At 54.6% G+C, this 13,970-nt stretch overlaps 1 protein-coding gene across 1 annotated transcript; it reads right to left on the bottom strand.

Moving 5' to 3' along the window:
• Positions 1 to 807: 807 nt before the first annotated feature.
• On the bottom strand, positions 808 to 6,608 carry FXYD3 (FXYD domain containing ion transport regulator 3). The gene is given in 8 exon segments (XM_057314169.1): positions 808 to 1,038; positions 1,179 to 1,216; positions 1,511 to 1,617; positions 1,619 to 1,701; positions 2,441 to 2,464; positions 2,569 to 2,601; positions 3,678 to 3,730; positions 6,513 to 6,608. Coding segments are annotated over 7 exon segments (345 nt in total). The 5' UTR covers positions 3,718 to 3,730; positions 6,513 to 6,608; the 3' UTR covers positions 808 to 1,018.
• Between the last annotated feature and the right edge of the window lie 7,362 nt (positions 6,609 to 13,970).

Genomic DNA, 13,970 nt, shown 5'->3' with positions numbered 1-13,970 from the left:
GGAGGAGTGGTGTCCCAGGAGCAGTATTATGGGGGGGGGTGGGTGTCCTGGGGGTGCATTTTGGCTGCCCTGGTACGCTTTCGCTTGCCCTGTGAGTGTGGGCTCATGGGGGGGGGGCTCATGGGATGTTTGAGGGATATAAGGCATTATTAGGGGACAAGTCACTGGTTTATTGTGGGTCTCTTCTTGGGATCATGTCTCAGGGCATTGTAGGAAATAGTTTTGGGTGTTCTAAGGAGTATTAGGCATTTTATGGGGTGGCCCTTGGGGGCATTTTGGAGATCTTACTGGGTATTGGGAAGTCTCAAGGGAGTTTGAGTTTCCTTGGAGGTTCTCACACCGTGTGGCCACTATATATTATTAGGAGGGTTGTGGGGAATGATTTAAAGGTCTCACAGGGACAGTTGGGTATTAGGAAGGGTTTCTTATAATAAAGTGGAGTCTCGGGTGAGTGGGAGGGTCATGGGGTCTTACTATTAAAATCGTAACCTATCTGACTACTCATATTATGGTAGGAAGATCCACCTCCTTGTTTTCCTGGGATGGTCTCAGTGTCTGGTTAGAGCTCTCTTTCACTCCCCAAAGTGTCAGGCATTTGGCTACTAGAAAATTTTAAATTGCACTTGTGGTGGTTCCCCTAGCCTTGGAGGCGGAGGGCAGACCTCATGCCACCCAGCAGGCCTTGGGCTTTCCCAACGAAGAGATTCAGCTGCCAGGTTCTGTCCCAGCTGCCAGAGTGTATCTGCCTTCTTGTCCTCAAAGCCCACCCCAGTGTCCACAGAGGGAGTCCTGAGGCTACTTGGGCTAATCAATTTTTAGAATAAGAATAAGGAGGCAAGATCAATTTTTAGAATAAAAATTGAATAAAAAAGACTCCTCCGGTGAGAGGTAAGGTGAGGCCGTGGCAAGGTGGTCTGAGAAGAGGAGGGAGAATTCCATCCTTGAGTCCAGGCTCCTGTGCAGAGCCGGGACTTGGAGGGAGAGAAGGGACCTCTGTATTCTTTCGGCTGATCCATCCTCAACAGTTCTGGGCGGAGCCTGGGAGAGATGATGGGTCAGCGTGTGAGAGCAGATGGAGTTTTCTCCCCAAGGCACGTGCACACACAGGCATACACACTCACACGCACCCAGCCCTCATGTCTCGTGTTCCCTGCCTCCCCATTCTATTCCTGGCTTACCTGGAGTGATGAGAGGTGGGGCATCCCCTGGATGGTGGCTAGGGAAAGAAAAGTGGTGAGTTGTGTATCCAACCTCCTTGTCCTCTCCCTCAAGGCTAGGAGATTCTCAGCTTGCCCTGACATAGCTTCCCGGCTATTTTTCCTGGAATGGGACCAAAGCTCTTCAGGATTTGAGGCCCTCTGAAGATTATCGGCTCTAAAGAAGAAACCTGGGAAATCTCAGTGGCAGGAATTCTCCAGGGCAGAGCGGGGAGGCCTCTTTCTGCGAGATTTAGCTCTTTCACCGTGGAAGGTGTCTGCTCAGTGTGGAGCACACTCGGAACCCCTCTTACCTGGGCTTCTGGCTGAACTTGCATTTGCATTTCCCACCTGTTGGGGGAGAAAGGATGGTTGGGGGAGGGACCCACAGCCCTGCGCTGCCAGCTCAGCCACCAGTATCCCCACTCACTCATGAGGACGATGATGCCGACGGTGCACAGAACGGCGGCGCAGATGAGCCCGCCGATCCGGAGTCTGTGCCAGTCTAGGAGAAAGCCAGACAAGGCCATCAATGCCTGCCTGCGTCCTCCCCGTCCAAACCCCCATCTATTCAACAGGTAGGTACCGGGGCACCTGACGACGGGCGGGGAGCTGGGGCTACAGAACGGAGAGAACAGACAGCCCCCAGGCCTCCTGTGCTCACATTCTCCTTCACACACAAGCGATAAGAGATTTAATGAAAGGTCAGGTGGAGATAAGCATGCAAGACAAATAAGCAGAGCCAGGGAACAAAAAGTCAGAGGGCAGCTCTTTTAGGGAGACTGGTCAGGGAGGGCCTCTCTGAGCAGAGCCCCGAGTGGGTGCAAGGGCCGTGGCAGAGGGATCGGAAGGTACAAAGGTCCAGGGGTTGGAGTGTGTCTGCTGTGTGTGAGCAACAGCAGGGAGGCCACCCAATAGCTCCCCTCCTCCAAGCAGTTTTTGCAAAGTGAGCCTCCTCCCAGCAGTTGATTTGAACCGTAACAACGGCTTTTTGTGAACTGTCCTGGCTTCCCGTGTGCGCCTGTCGTGCCGGAAGAGAACCTTCCCAGGAACCAGACCGGCGTGGCTCGTTCCTTCATTCGGCTGTGATGACTGTTCAGTGTCTCCCCCTCCTTGCCCCTTCCTATCCTGGCCCCTGTTTCGCGCACATCGGACCCCCACCCAAGCTGTGTGGGACCCCTGACACAAAATGGTGGGAGGGGGTGTAGGTGGGGGACGGCCATGAGAGGGGCACAAGCTCTCACCATAGTAGAAAGGGCTGTTTTTATCTGCAAGGAAAGAAAAAAAAGAACGTGAATCCAGGACAACAGCCAGGAGGCAAGGGTTCTGGGGGAGAATTTGGGGGTGAGCCTGGTGGAGGAGACTGACTCACCTTCTGGGTCGTTGGCGTCCAAGGCAGGCAGGCCTGCTGGGAGAAGCGAGAAGGAGAGGGGTTGGCGTGCTGGCCTCGGCAAAGCTGGCAGACAGGGCCACAGACCCTTAGGGGCCCCGATGGACAGGTCCCCGCCTCCTGAGGGCACAGGGATCCGTCCGGTGCCAAGCCTGGAGGTGTGGACTCCCCCCCACCCCCACCACCCCACACCTGTGAGCCCCATAGGCCCTCATTTTGCCTCCCGGAACAGGTTTTAATCTGGGTGGCTGGGGGCCACCCTTTGGCCTGATGTTTCCAGACACCAGGCTAATCCTCCCTCCTGCAGAAACCAAGCAACATTCTCGTCAAGATGACAGATGGTCCAGTTCCCAGTCATTCGCAGAGCCCCGTCCACACCCCACCCGTTCTGGTGTTTGCTCGCCGCTTCCTTTTAGAGCAAATTACTAATTATAAACTTAATACACTTTCTTTGAAAACGCAGCTCTGTCTCACTACCCTGAATGGAATGCCGGGCTTGCCTGGTGTAAGGGATCAAAAAATACAATAAAAGCAAAGGACTAGGATTACATTCTGGCCAGAAGCAGTGGGCTACCTGAGCTCTGGGCCTAAGCTCTGTTGTTGGTTAAAGGGCGATTCATAAGTTTTAATCATATTTAAAGCACAAACACAGAGTGCTTACTCTGTACCAGGCCCCATTCTCACCGCTTTTCAAATACTAACTTGTGTAATCCTCACAGTGACTACTAAGCACTTACCAGTACTGTCCGTATTTTTACAGCTGGGGAAACTGAGGCCCAAAGGACTTACGTAACTGCTGCATCGGCAAAGCTCCCAGTTACGTCTCATAATAAAGTGCTAGGGAGGTGTTGAAGACACAGCACCCGGGGCTGAGCCTTCTCACCAAGAAGACCTCAAGGGGGTGACTAGCTGTGCGAGCCGCTGCCGCAAGGGGTCCCGTTCTGCGTGCACCTTGAAACCACCAGTGCGCCACTTCTGACCCTCAAGGAGATGGCGTCTGGGTGGTCACCGCCCCAGAGGGGAAGCACGGGAAAGACACACACATGTGGGGCTGGGCCACCGCTCAGTGGAGGGTCCAGGGGGGCACTCACCTGCCAGGAGGATGAGCAGGCTCAGGGTCACCTCCCACATGTCAGCCAGCTGCCTGAAGGGGGAGGGGTGGGGGGGAGGGTCCAGCTTTAGCGGGGCCGGCCGGTGCCAGACTGGTGCCCCTGGCCCCCATCCTCTCCGACTCCGCTTCTGCCCAGGGTACACAGCTCACCCTGGGGCAGAGAGGCTGGCATCGAGCCCCGCCCCCGCCCGGCTGGGAGAAGAGAAGGAGCCGCCAAGTGCAGGGGAGTGGGTGACAACGCAGATCTGGCCAGGAGCCTCAGGAATCACTCACTCGACACAGACTTGGACTTGACATGAATGGCCCTGGTGACTAAATGAGGGAGGCGCTGCCTGCTGTCATCACCATCTTACAGATGGGGAAACTGAGGCTCCGAAAGCTGAAGACCGGTGCGTAGGGTTACCTGACCAGGGAGTGAGATTTAAAGCAGCCCGGCTCTGCAATGGCTATCACTCAGGACTCGCAGGGCCTGGGGGTGTTTGCGGAAACGAGATGTAGGGAGCCAGGTGGCAGGAGGCCCGGGTTCCCAGGTGTGTCTCTCAAAGGCAGCTCAGAGCCTGCCCGCCCTGCCCAGACTCTGCAGACCTCAGGCTGGGCCAGGGTAGTGACCCAGCTGGCTCCTCAGGCTGCTTGGAGCAGGGTATGGGGAGGAGAGAACTAGAGGCTGGGGCACGGGTGGCGGCCAGAGCAAGAGGAGTCACCGGCTGCAGCCCCAGGCCCGTCTTCTGTCCCCACAACCCCTCTTTTCTGCCCTGCCTCTGCCCCTGCCCCTGCTCCTACCCCAGCCCCTACCCCTACCTGTGCCCCAGGCCCAGCCCCTGCCCCTGCTCCTACCCCGGCCCCTACCCCTACCCCTGCCCCTGCCCCAGCCCCTGCGCCTGCCCCGGCTCCTGCCAAGCTCCTCCTGGCAGCCATTATTTCCTCTTTCCCCAGATAGGCCTGTCCAGCAAGAAAAACCCCCTCCATCCCCTTCCTGGTCTGTAAGCCCCCGTCTCTGTGTCCCCCCCCCCCCCGCAGTCCTCCCCCAGTACCTGCCCCACCGCCTCCAGCACACACCATCGAAACATTGCTAGCACGAGGAGCACGCCCTCCTCCCCACCCCCTGCTGGGCGCTGCCCAATGACTTTGCTGTGTCTCTCCCATTTCACACCCCTCCCCCCCCCAGCCACCCTGGAGGTGATCTGTTCTAGCCCTCACAGCACATGCCCTCACTAAGCCATTTGGCATTCCCTGCTCTGTCCCCGGACTCCTCTCCACTGCTGAAGAGAGTGACCCTGTCTCTCTCCACACCCTCCATGTCACCCCACACACACACATACACACACCCCGCCGTGTTCCTTTCTGTTTCTTGCACATTCTCACGCACTGCTCCCTCTCCTGGGCCCGCTCAGGTCCTGGGCGTCCTCTCAGCCGTTACTCCCCTACGGCAGGCTCAGATGCACCCATGTCTTGCAGGAAGGGGGCCTGGAGCTTTGGGGGGCATTATTAAGGCATTCAGGACTGCACAGATTTGGGGAGAAGAGCTGGAGTGGGTGTGTGGGCGGGACAGCCTGGCGGTTGCAGGCGCAGGTCTAGGGAAGGACCACCTATTGTCTAAAGCTACCTCGTGAGGCTTTGTCACCCCCAGATGACACCCCAGTTACAAGAGTGGGTATCCAATGAGTATTTACCGCCTGCCAGGCACTGGCCTCAGCTCTTTGCACTCGTCACTCATAGAATCCCCGTAGCTTGAAGAAGCTGGCTCTGTGGCCACCCCACATTGCTGTCACAGCCCCATAACCCCTGCTAACTCAGCTTAAGGTCACTGGGGACCCAGAGGCCCAGCTCTGAAGCCTCTTTCCATGGAGTTCACGGAGTCCCCCCTGGCTGCAAGGAGGGCTCTGTTCCTCCCCATCCCCAGGGCATCTCCCAGCATCCCTGGCCCAGGGGAGACCTAAGAGTGATCTGAGCTGCGCCCCAGCCCCGGGGCAACAGTTCCGGCCAGGCTCTCCGGCAGTGCAGGCCGCTGGCAGCTGGCGTTTGGGCATCTGCCCTCACCTTCCCTGCCCAGGCTGTTGTTGGAAGGGGCTCCTGAGCTGCTTCCAAACTGACCACAGTTGGTGTGAAGGCTTGGAGAGGAGGACAGCCTGCAGATGGAGGCTCTGCCCACCCCTCTGGGCTCCTTCCCCACCCTGCAGGCCCCGACACCAGTGCGATGGCCGTTTCCACTGCCCGCCCTCTGCTGTCCCCTCTGTTCCCCCATGATGGTGGCCAGGCCCATCAAGCCTGTGCGGAATGGCCAGAGCCATCAAGCCCATGTCCCTGAAATTTCCTACCCAACTCCCCATTTTACAGCTTCCTCAGGAAGCCACCATCCCCTTTTCCAGGAGGTCTCCAGGACCCACACATCCTCAATCCCTAGACACCCCAAGTCCACCCAGTCACCCACCCATCCACTCTGATACCCTCAATCCAGCCCTGATCCACCTAGATACCCCCAACCACCCAGGCACCCATCTCCAACCCTACCCACCCAGATACCCCCAATTCCGATGTTTCTGGTCCACTCAGTCACCCCCGATCTACCCAGTCACCCCGATCCCACTTCTGGGCTCATCCCAACTAGCTCACCCAACCCCCTGAAGGGAGAATGTTGGAGGGATGATCACGTTAATGGAAGGTGCTTTCTCTAATCTCCTGCCCCCTGCCCCCCAGAAAAAATCCTTGAAGAGAGGAAATTCTAGCGTCTTTAACAGAGATCAGTGGAGAGAGGGGCAGTGATAGTTTGGGGGCAGAGCCAAGAGGGTGTTGGAGGGAGGGGACCCCAGCTGCTCACCTGTGTGGCTCCCCAGGCTCTTTGGAAAGTTCCGGGAGAGAGGGGAGAGAATGCCGCTGCTAAGCTTGAGTCTGCCTTTATCCGCAGTTGCCACGCCCTAGGCAAACCTGGGCAGGTAGAGAACAAGTCAGACTCCCTAAAGCTCAGGGGCTCTCTCACCCCATTCCTGCTCTTAAAGAGACAGCTACCACCCCTTCTTCCCAGCCACTAATGGGAGGGAGCTCCCTGAGGTCCCCAAGGTCACAGCAGCCTCAGGTAGGCAGAGGGAGCGTGGGATGGGCTGGAATTCTGCCCCTCACATCAGGGGAGAGGGCTTTCTTCAATCTCTTGCCCCCGTGAAAAGGACCTGGATGGAAGAAGTTTGGGGTCTTTAACAGCAAACCTTCTGCCTGGCAGGATGGTGGGGGAAAAGTGAAGCATTGGTGTAATAATCTAATTTCTTCCACTTAGATTGTGCGTTATGCTTGGAGGAGGGCTTGGTGGCAATTGTGAGACACCGAAGATCCCCTTCCAGACCACGTGTTGCTTTTCACAGTTTGAGGGTCAGCGGAAGAGGCTGATATGACCAAGGTCATGAGGTGGGAGTGGGGGTGCACAAGGGGTAGGAGTGGAGGGGTGGGGGCTGTTGGGCTTTAGACCATGACCTCTCTCCCACGTGCCCATCCTGCCCTGGAGAGACTGGGAACTGGTTTCTGAGCATCAAGCAGACCTTCCTAGCTCAGGCTCTTCCCAAGGGTGCTGGGAGCCAGATGCCCGGGTCTATGCAGTGGGCGTTGGGGTGGAGGCCGCCTCCCACTCCGGATAAGGCCATTGCACTGTGCGAAGCTCCCTTCCCCTCCCTCCCCCCCTCCTGCCCCTCCTCCTCATGGCATTCCTTCTGGCTGGGGTCTGTGTAGGCCCCCACATGGTCCTCGTTGGGGTGCCCCCTCCCCCCAATTCTGCTGTTTTAGACAGAGGGACTTTTGTCTGGGGGCTGGATGGAGAACAAGGCGCCTTTGAGTGGCTGGCGGAGGATTGGGGTCATGGGGAGGGGCAGGGCCAGGAAAGGGGTGGCTCTGCACTGGCCACCAGCTGGACTCCAGGCGACCCCCAGCACCATCTCGGGGGTGGGGCGGAGGGCTGCGGGAGCCAGGCCAGGGAGAGTGTGGAGTGCAGGATGGGGAAAGGGGGTTTCTGAGGTCAAGACTCTGCTGGGGGTTGCCTGCTGGGGACAGGGAGAAAGGACCCCCCACTTCCTAGCAGGAAGGGATGGGGAAGCAAGGAAGTCACGCCCAAATACATGCTTTCTTTATGTGGCTCCCTCAGGCAATTTTTCAGTCCCAGGCCCTAGACTAGGACAAGGCCTCCCCTCCACCCTGCTCCCATTAGGAAGGGGCCAATCCCTACAAGGAGTGGAGGGGTCACTTAGGGTGGGGCTCAGTGGGAGGTTGAGGGGGAGACAGAGACAGAGCTAAGGGAGGCCTGGAGGGGAGGGTCCCAGTCCAGCTAAGGGGGGTCTTTGTCTCTGGGAAGATAGCATGCATCTCTTGCCCAGACATTTTCAAGATTACAGTGTCCCTAGGAAGACCCCTCTGGTGTTCTTGGAAGCTGAGTGGTGTCTCCCTCTGCTGGGAAGTTCAGGAACTACAGGCTTCAGAGAGCGAGAGGGGGCTAGGAGGTCCTTCACCTGTGCCACAGTCTGCAAACTGAAATGCCAAAGGGGCCAGGCAAGAACTGTGAATGAGTGAAGCAGGACAGGCATGAGACCCTAAGGCTCGCTGGCAGCTGGGCAAACGGGAGAACTATTGTCCTGTTTAAAAGGCAGCCACCAAAACGACTGTAGCAAGCTCGTGTCTCTGGACAGAGACAGAAGTGTCTCCCAGATGTCTTGCTGCGGGGGGAAAAAGCAAGATGCATAGAAGCACATCTGGGGTGGGGGGGAGAGAAGGTATAGCATACACTCGTTCATGAATGAAGTATCTTTGGATACTCTGCTTCTGGGGAGGAGGGGTGAGAGGCTGGGGGACGGGGTGAAGGCAGACTCTCTCTTGTATCTTTTGAATTTTATATTCTGAAGATGTCCTACTTTGAAAAAAGTGTAATTAAAAGAATTAAAGGAGAGTCTCTACACCATCCCAGCCAATTGCTGCTACATTTTCAATGTCAGAAACCTGAATCTTTATGCAGAATTCCCAATATTAAAAGCTGGTTCAGGGGCGCCTGGCTGGCTGAGCCAGTGGGGCGTGCAACTCTTGGTCTCAGGGTCGTGGGTTTGAGCCCCACATTGGATGCAGAGATTACTTTTTTAAAAAGTTGGCTAGATTTTTTTTAAATATGCAGGTTTAAAAAATTATGCAATCCAACAAAATACATCTAAGGGCTGGTTTCAGCCTGGGGGACCAACTTGTACCAACTTCATTTCCTGACTATTTAATTACGGTGGCTTTTCATTCAGATATACAGACATTTATGAGGCTTTTACCCAACCCAGGCCCACCATAACTTCCCCCTGGGGCTGGACCAGAATGTCATCCACAAGTGTGTTGCCCTGGGGATGGGACTTCAGACCCGGAGAGGCAGGACTTGAGACCCCCACGTGGATGGGAGAAGGTGTGCACACTGACACTTGGGGGAGGTTTTCAGGGAGTTGTGGGTGCAGCTGCTTGCATTCAGTTGGGGGTCAGATCTCTTTTGGGGTGTCTTCTAGGCCAATTTGACTTCAATCATATCTGAAATCTCCTTCTCTATATGTATGTATACATAATCTATTGTATGTGATATGTTATATATATTATATTATATTATATTATATTATATTATATTATATTATATTATATTATATTATAAAGTAATAAAGTCATTTGAAATATTTGCCCTTCATTTTGCTTTTGACATCATTTGGCCCTAAAGAATCGGCTGACGTTGTGATTAGCTGTGATGTCTCAGTATCCTAGGAATTCCTGCAAGATGAGAAAAACCAAACCTACAGATAGCCCTTGAACGTCACAAAGTTCTCAGGAATGCCGAATTCAAGTATGAAATCAAAGCCATAGGGTGTTATGTAGTCACTGACTCGGACTTGTTAATTTGGGGTTTGCCATGTGCTTCTGATGTGCAGGAGGGCCCAAACCCAGCTATCGTATGGGTTTCCTTGGGTTCACAGTGTGTTACAAAAAGTAGTAGTGGCCAGCGTTTAAGCATCGGGGTGTTTGCAACATACGAAGCAGCATTTCTAGTTTATTAGGACGACACGGCCTAACTGGGCCCACGTTCCCACTTGACAGCAGTGGCCAGAGGGGCAAGGCCATCTCCCCCTGGTTTGAGGCGTCACGGGAGAGAACCTGGGACAGGGAGACCCACCTTGGGTCTCACACCTGCTTCTGCCTTTGTGCCCTCCGTGACAGCGCAGACCCTGGACGCCCGCAGCCCGTGACGGATCGGGCATGGCTTATGCAGTAAAGACCCCAGGCCCGTCCTCCCGAGTCTGCCCACGACTGGGGAAAAGGCACAATTACGGAAAGGCGTGGTCGTGTGTTGTGACTCCCTCTCAAAAAGGCGTTGATGGGCAACTACCCGTGGAGAAGACCAAGTCTTTCATGGGGCCCGCCTGCTCAGAGACAGGCAGCAGACGATGCCTGCGAGGCAAGACACGCAAAAGAAGAGAGTAACTAGGCTACAGACGTATGGAGCCAAAGCAGACGAGAGGCGGAACAGTAAGACTCCGTGGATCTCCGTGAAGGGTGTTTAGGTTCCTTGTTACTCTTTACCTAACTTTCCTGTGGTGCCAAAAAATTAAACTAAAGGTTGCAGGAAAGGAATAAAAAATTTCAAATTAAAGTTAACACAAAATAATCCACTGCAAGGTTTTTTAAAAAATAGCAAAAGGATGGAGGAAAGGTACATTCAGAGTTGGATAAATTGTTAAGTAAACAGAATTTAATTGGACGTAGAAAATTATCTATTTATGTTTATGGCACATGGGATATACGAAATATTATATATATTTATTTCTTCATGGGTAAAAGCTTGTGCTTTTTTTTTTTTTCCCTCCCACAATGTCTCCCTCCTCCTTCGCTTGGATGGCTTGCGGCGTCCCTGACCCCTGGGTGCCCAGCTCTGCCCCCTTCCAGCTGTGGGTGCCTCACCCGCTCCTGGTGGCCCAGCCCCGCCTGCTGGGGGGTCCTGGGGCTCTGGGGCTGGCTCTGGAGCTGGCAGGCTCCCGGGAGCCTGGCTATAGAGGCAGAGACATGAGTCTGCAATTCCAAGAGCTTGGCTGGCGCCTCTGGCTCTGGGGAGGCACTGACCCAGCAGGCTGCTGGCAGCAGGGGCCCCCGACATCCCAGCATTCTCACTCTGCTTCCCCCTGCACCTTGGTGTCTAAGAAGGCGGTGCCACGCCCGGCAGAACCAGCTCCGCATCCCTGGGCGTCCCTGAGTCATTCACCAACTCCTGAGAACTGTCTCACTGTTTTCAGTGACTGACCCTCTAGTGGGCTGCAGGACTCAGTGCCTGCTAGGCAGGCATTACTCGCCCAGCGGGGACAAGTGTGGCAGAGAGGGGCTGTCACTTCGTCTCAAAGCGCACAGTTAAGTAAGGGTCTCGCCCAGCGGGGACAAGTGTGGCAGAGAGGGGCTGTCACTTCGTCTCAAAGCACACAGTTAAGTAAGGGTCAAGGTTGGGATGCCATGCTAGGTCATCTGGCTGCACACCCATGTATACGTGTGTGGGGGGGGGGTGACAAAAGGACAACAGGACCGCACATAAATCGGAGGGTCCCGAGAACAGACAGCAGGCTGGAAAAGAGAATTAGACCACAAAGAAAATTTCCAGAACTAACCACTTCTCCCCCCACTGCTCCCAGTCTGGCCCGGCCTCTGTCTTCCCCATCCTGGAGCCCATAGCAGCCGATCGCCAGGCTCCTGGCTCCCCTGCCTGCCCTCGGTCTGCTCCCTACCCACCTGCAGCCAGAGGGAGACCATGAACCCCGGAGTCGGGGCAGGGCCCTGCTGGCTCAGAACCTCCCCTGGCTGCACCTCCGTCCTGGCAGAAGCAAAGTCCTCACCATGACCCACGACCCATAAGTCACTCCTCTGGCTGGTCCCCTGTCACCTCTCTGATGTTGTCCTCTCCTCCCTCTAAGCCTCTCATTCACTCCAGCCACACTGGCCTCCCTGTGGTCTTCCAGCTTTCCAGCCTCCAGACATTGGCTCTTTCCGTTCCCCCTAGCGGATCCGCTCTCCTCGCAGGTGCGCACATGGGTCCCTCCCTCACGCCCTTTCTTCAGGGCTTGCTCAACATCACCTTCCTGATGAGGCTTTCCTTGCCCATTGGATTCAAAACTCCATCTTCCACCTAGAAACCCCACCCCACCTGATTCTCTCCCTCTCTTTCCCACAGCGTTAGCACCTACCACCTCCTGACAGGCTGTATGATCACACACTTACTGGTTATATTAACTATCTCTTTCGCCTCTGGAATGTCAGCTCCGGGAGGGAGGGACCTTAGCTGTTCCATTCCTTTGGTGTCCCCAGCGCCAAGCACAAGGATCCGGCACATAGTAGGTGCCCAAGAAATATTTGTTGAGTGACTGAATAAAAAACCATTCTTGAGAGTTACTATATCCCAGGCCTCATCACAGATGAATCAAGTATCCTACTCTCCTTAAGTAAATCACACTTTGGAGGCACACAGTAGGCCCACAGGTGGAGAGGGAAGGAACTTGGGAGCCAGAGGGCCTCAGTTCACATCTTAGCTCCACCCCTTCTAACTATGTGACTTCAGGCAAGCCAGTCTCCCTCTCTAGGCCTCAGTTTCCCCATCTGTAAATTAGGCTAAGAATAGCACTCACCCTGCCGGGCTGCCCTTTCGATTCAATGGGGTTGTTGTGTGGGATGCTGGCGGCCCGTGACTAGCTCTGAAATCTGGTTCCCTTCCTGGAAGGGGGTAGGGTGGAAGGGGCAGGGCTGTGTGTTTTCCAACAGCCAACAATGGAACTCTTGTAGGCAGGGGCCCTCAAGCATGGAAAACACAGCCACCCCTATGGGTTCCAGATAAAATTTTCAGGCCTCAGAAGGGAGGTTTTCTAGGGCACTTACATTCTTTGAAGATTGTTGCAACAAGAAATACTGGTTTGGGAATGGGAGTCCACCGGGGTGGGCTCCCATTTTACCCTTCTCCCTGCAATGAGCATCCAAGAGGGTTTGGGGGGGGGGGTCTCTTCCACCTACAGCTCCTGAGGGTAGGACCAAATAGGCTAAGATAATCTTTGGGCCACAACGACTGGTCCATTGAGGTCCAATCAAAGTGAGGCATAGAATTTTGCTTAGTTAATTGAGGGAAGAAAAGATTTGGGTTTTGCTTTGAATAGTGGGAAATGCATATTTGTGACCTGGAAATTGCAGTCATTTTGCCACAGCAGGAAGAGCCAACCTGAGGACCAAGTTAACGCTATACAGGACCACAAACCAAGAGAAATGCTGAGAAACAGAAGCTGTGCCCTGATCAAATCGTGCCTGAACTCCCTCTGGAATTTTCAGTTATGAATCTAAAAATTTGACTTGTTCAGGTTAATTTTAATGAGGTTTCCTGTAATTTATACACCATAGCAGCCAAACTAGTACACAGAGAAAGTCTGTGGACCCAGAATCACTGCACTTTCACTGAGATATATCATATGATTTTGACTTAGTTTGAGCCAAAGCATTTCTCTTAGCTTTAATCTGTCCAAGTATCTCTAGAAGCCAGTAAGTGCTTACCTTGGCCAGGTCAAGTCTTTCTCTGTGGACAAATCTCAGACTGTTCACTTGGATAGACATCTTTGAGAAGGACCTGTTCTCCTTCACAAGTTCCACCTAGAAAAAGGGCAGTGAGCCAGAGGAGCCACAGGACTTGGCAAAGACAGAAGCAGAGGCACCTGGGAGCTCAACAGCTCTCCCATCGAAGGTGGTGAGTATGAGTGCCCAGATACCTGGCAGGTGCCAAGGGAGAGTGGTGACACCCGAAGTTGCCTCTCAAGGTCTCACACTTCTTCCTAGGCCTGCGGGAGGAGGGGAAGCAGCAAGCACACAGTGTGGTTGGGCAGTGGCAGAATTGCTCCCGGTGCTCCCCAGCCCAAAAAGCCTCCCTGGCCAGGTGGTACCTGACACCCAAGGAACAGCCACACTAGATAAGGGGCCAAGCAGTCAGTGTCCCTGTCACACTGGCAGCTCTCCTGGCATGGTGTCAGACAGCTGTCAGGCAGGGCAGTCTCAGGGCAGGAGCCCAGACATTTGAGGAGCCGCAGAGCTCATAACGGCTGTAGGGAGTGCAGGCCAGCTCTAGAGGAACACAGATGAGGATTAATAATTAGCCGAGCATTACCATTCTGGAATGTTTCCAACCAGAAGAGGACTGAGCTAACAGAGGGCAGGCTGAAGGCCAAGGACGGGTCATAATGGCAAAGCAGGGAATGTGGAGGTATCATCAGGGGGTATTGTGATG

Source organism: Ursus arctos, unplaced genomic scaffold (genome assembly GCF_023065955.2).
Source record: "Ursus arctos isolate Adak ecotype North America unplaced genomic scaffold, UrsArc2.0 scaffold_19, whole genome shotgun sequence".
In the NCBI taxonomy this organism is placed as follows: Eukaryota; Metazoa; Chordata; class Mammalia; order Carnivora; family Ursidae; genus Ursus; species Ursus arctos.
This window is presented reverse-complemented; position numbering and strand designations above follow the sequence as displayed.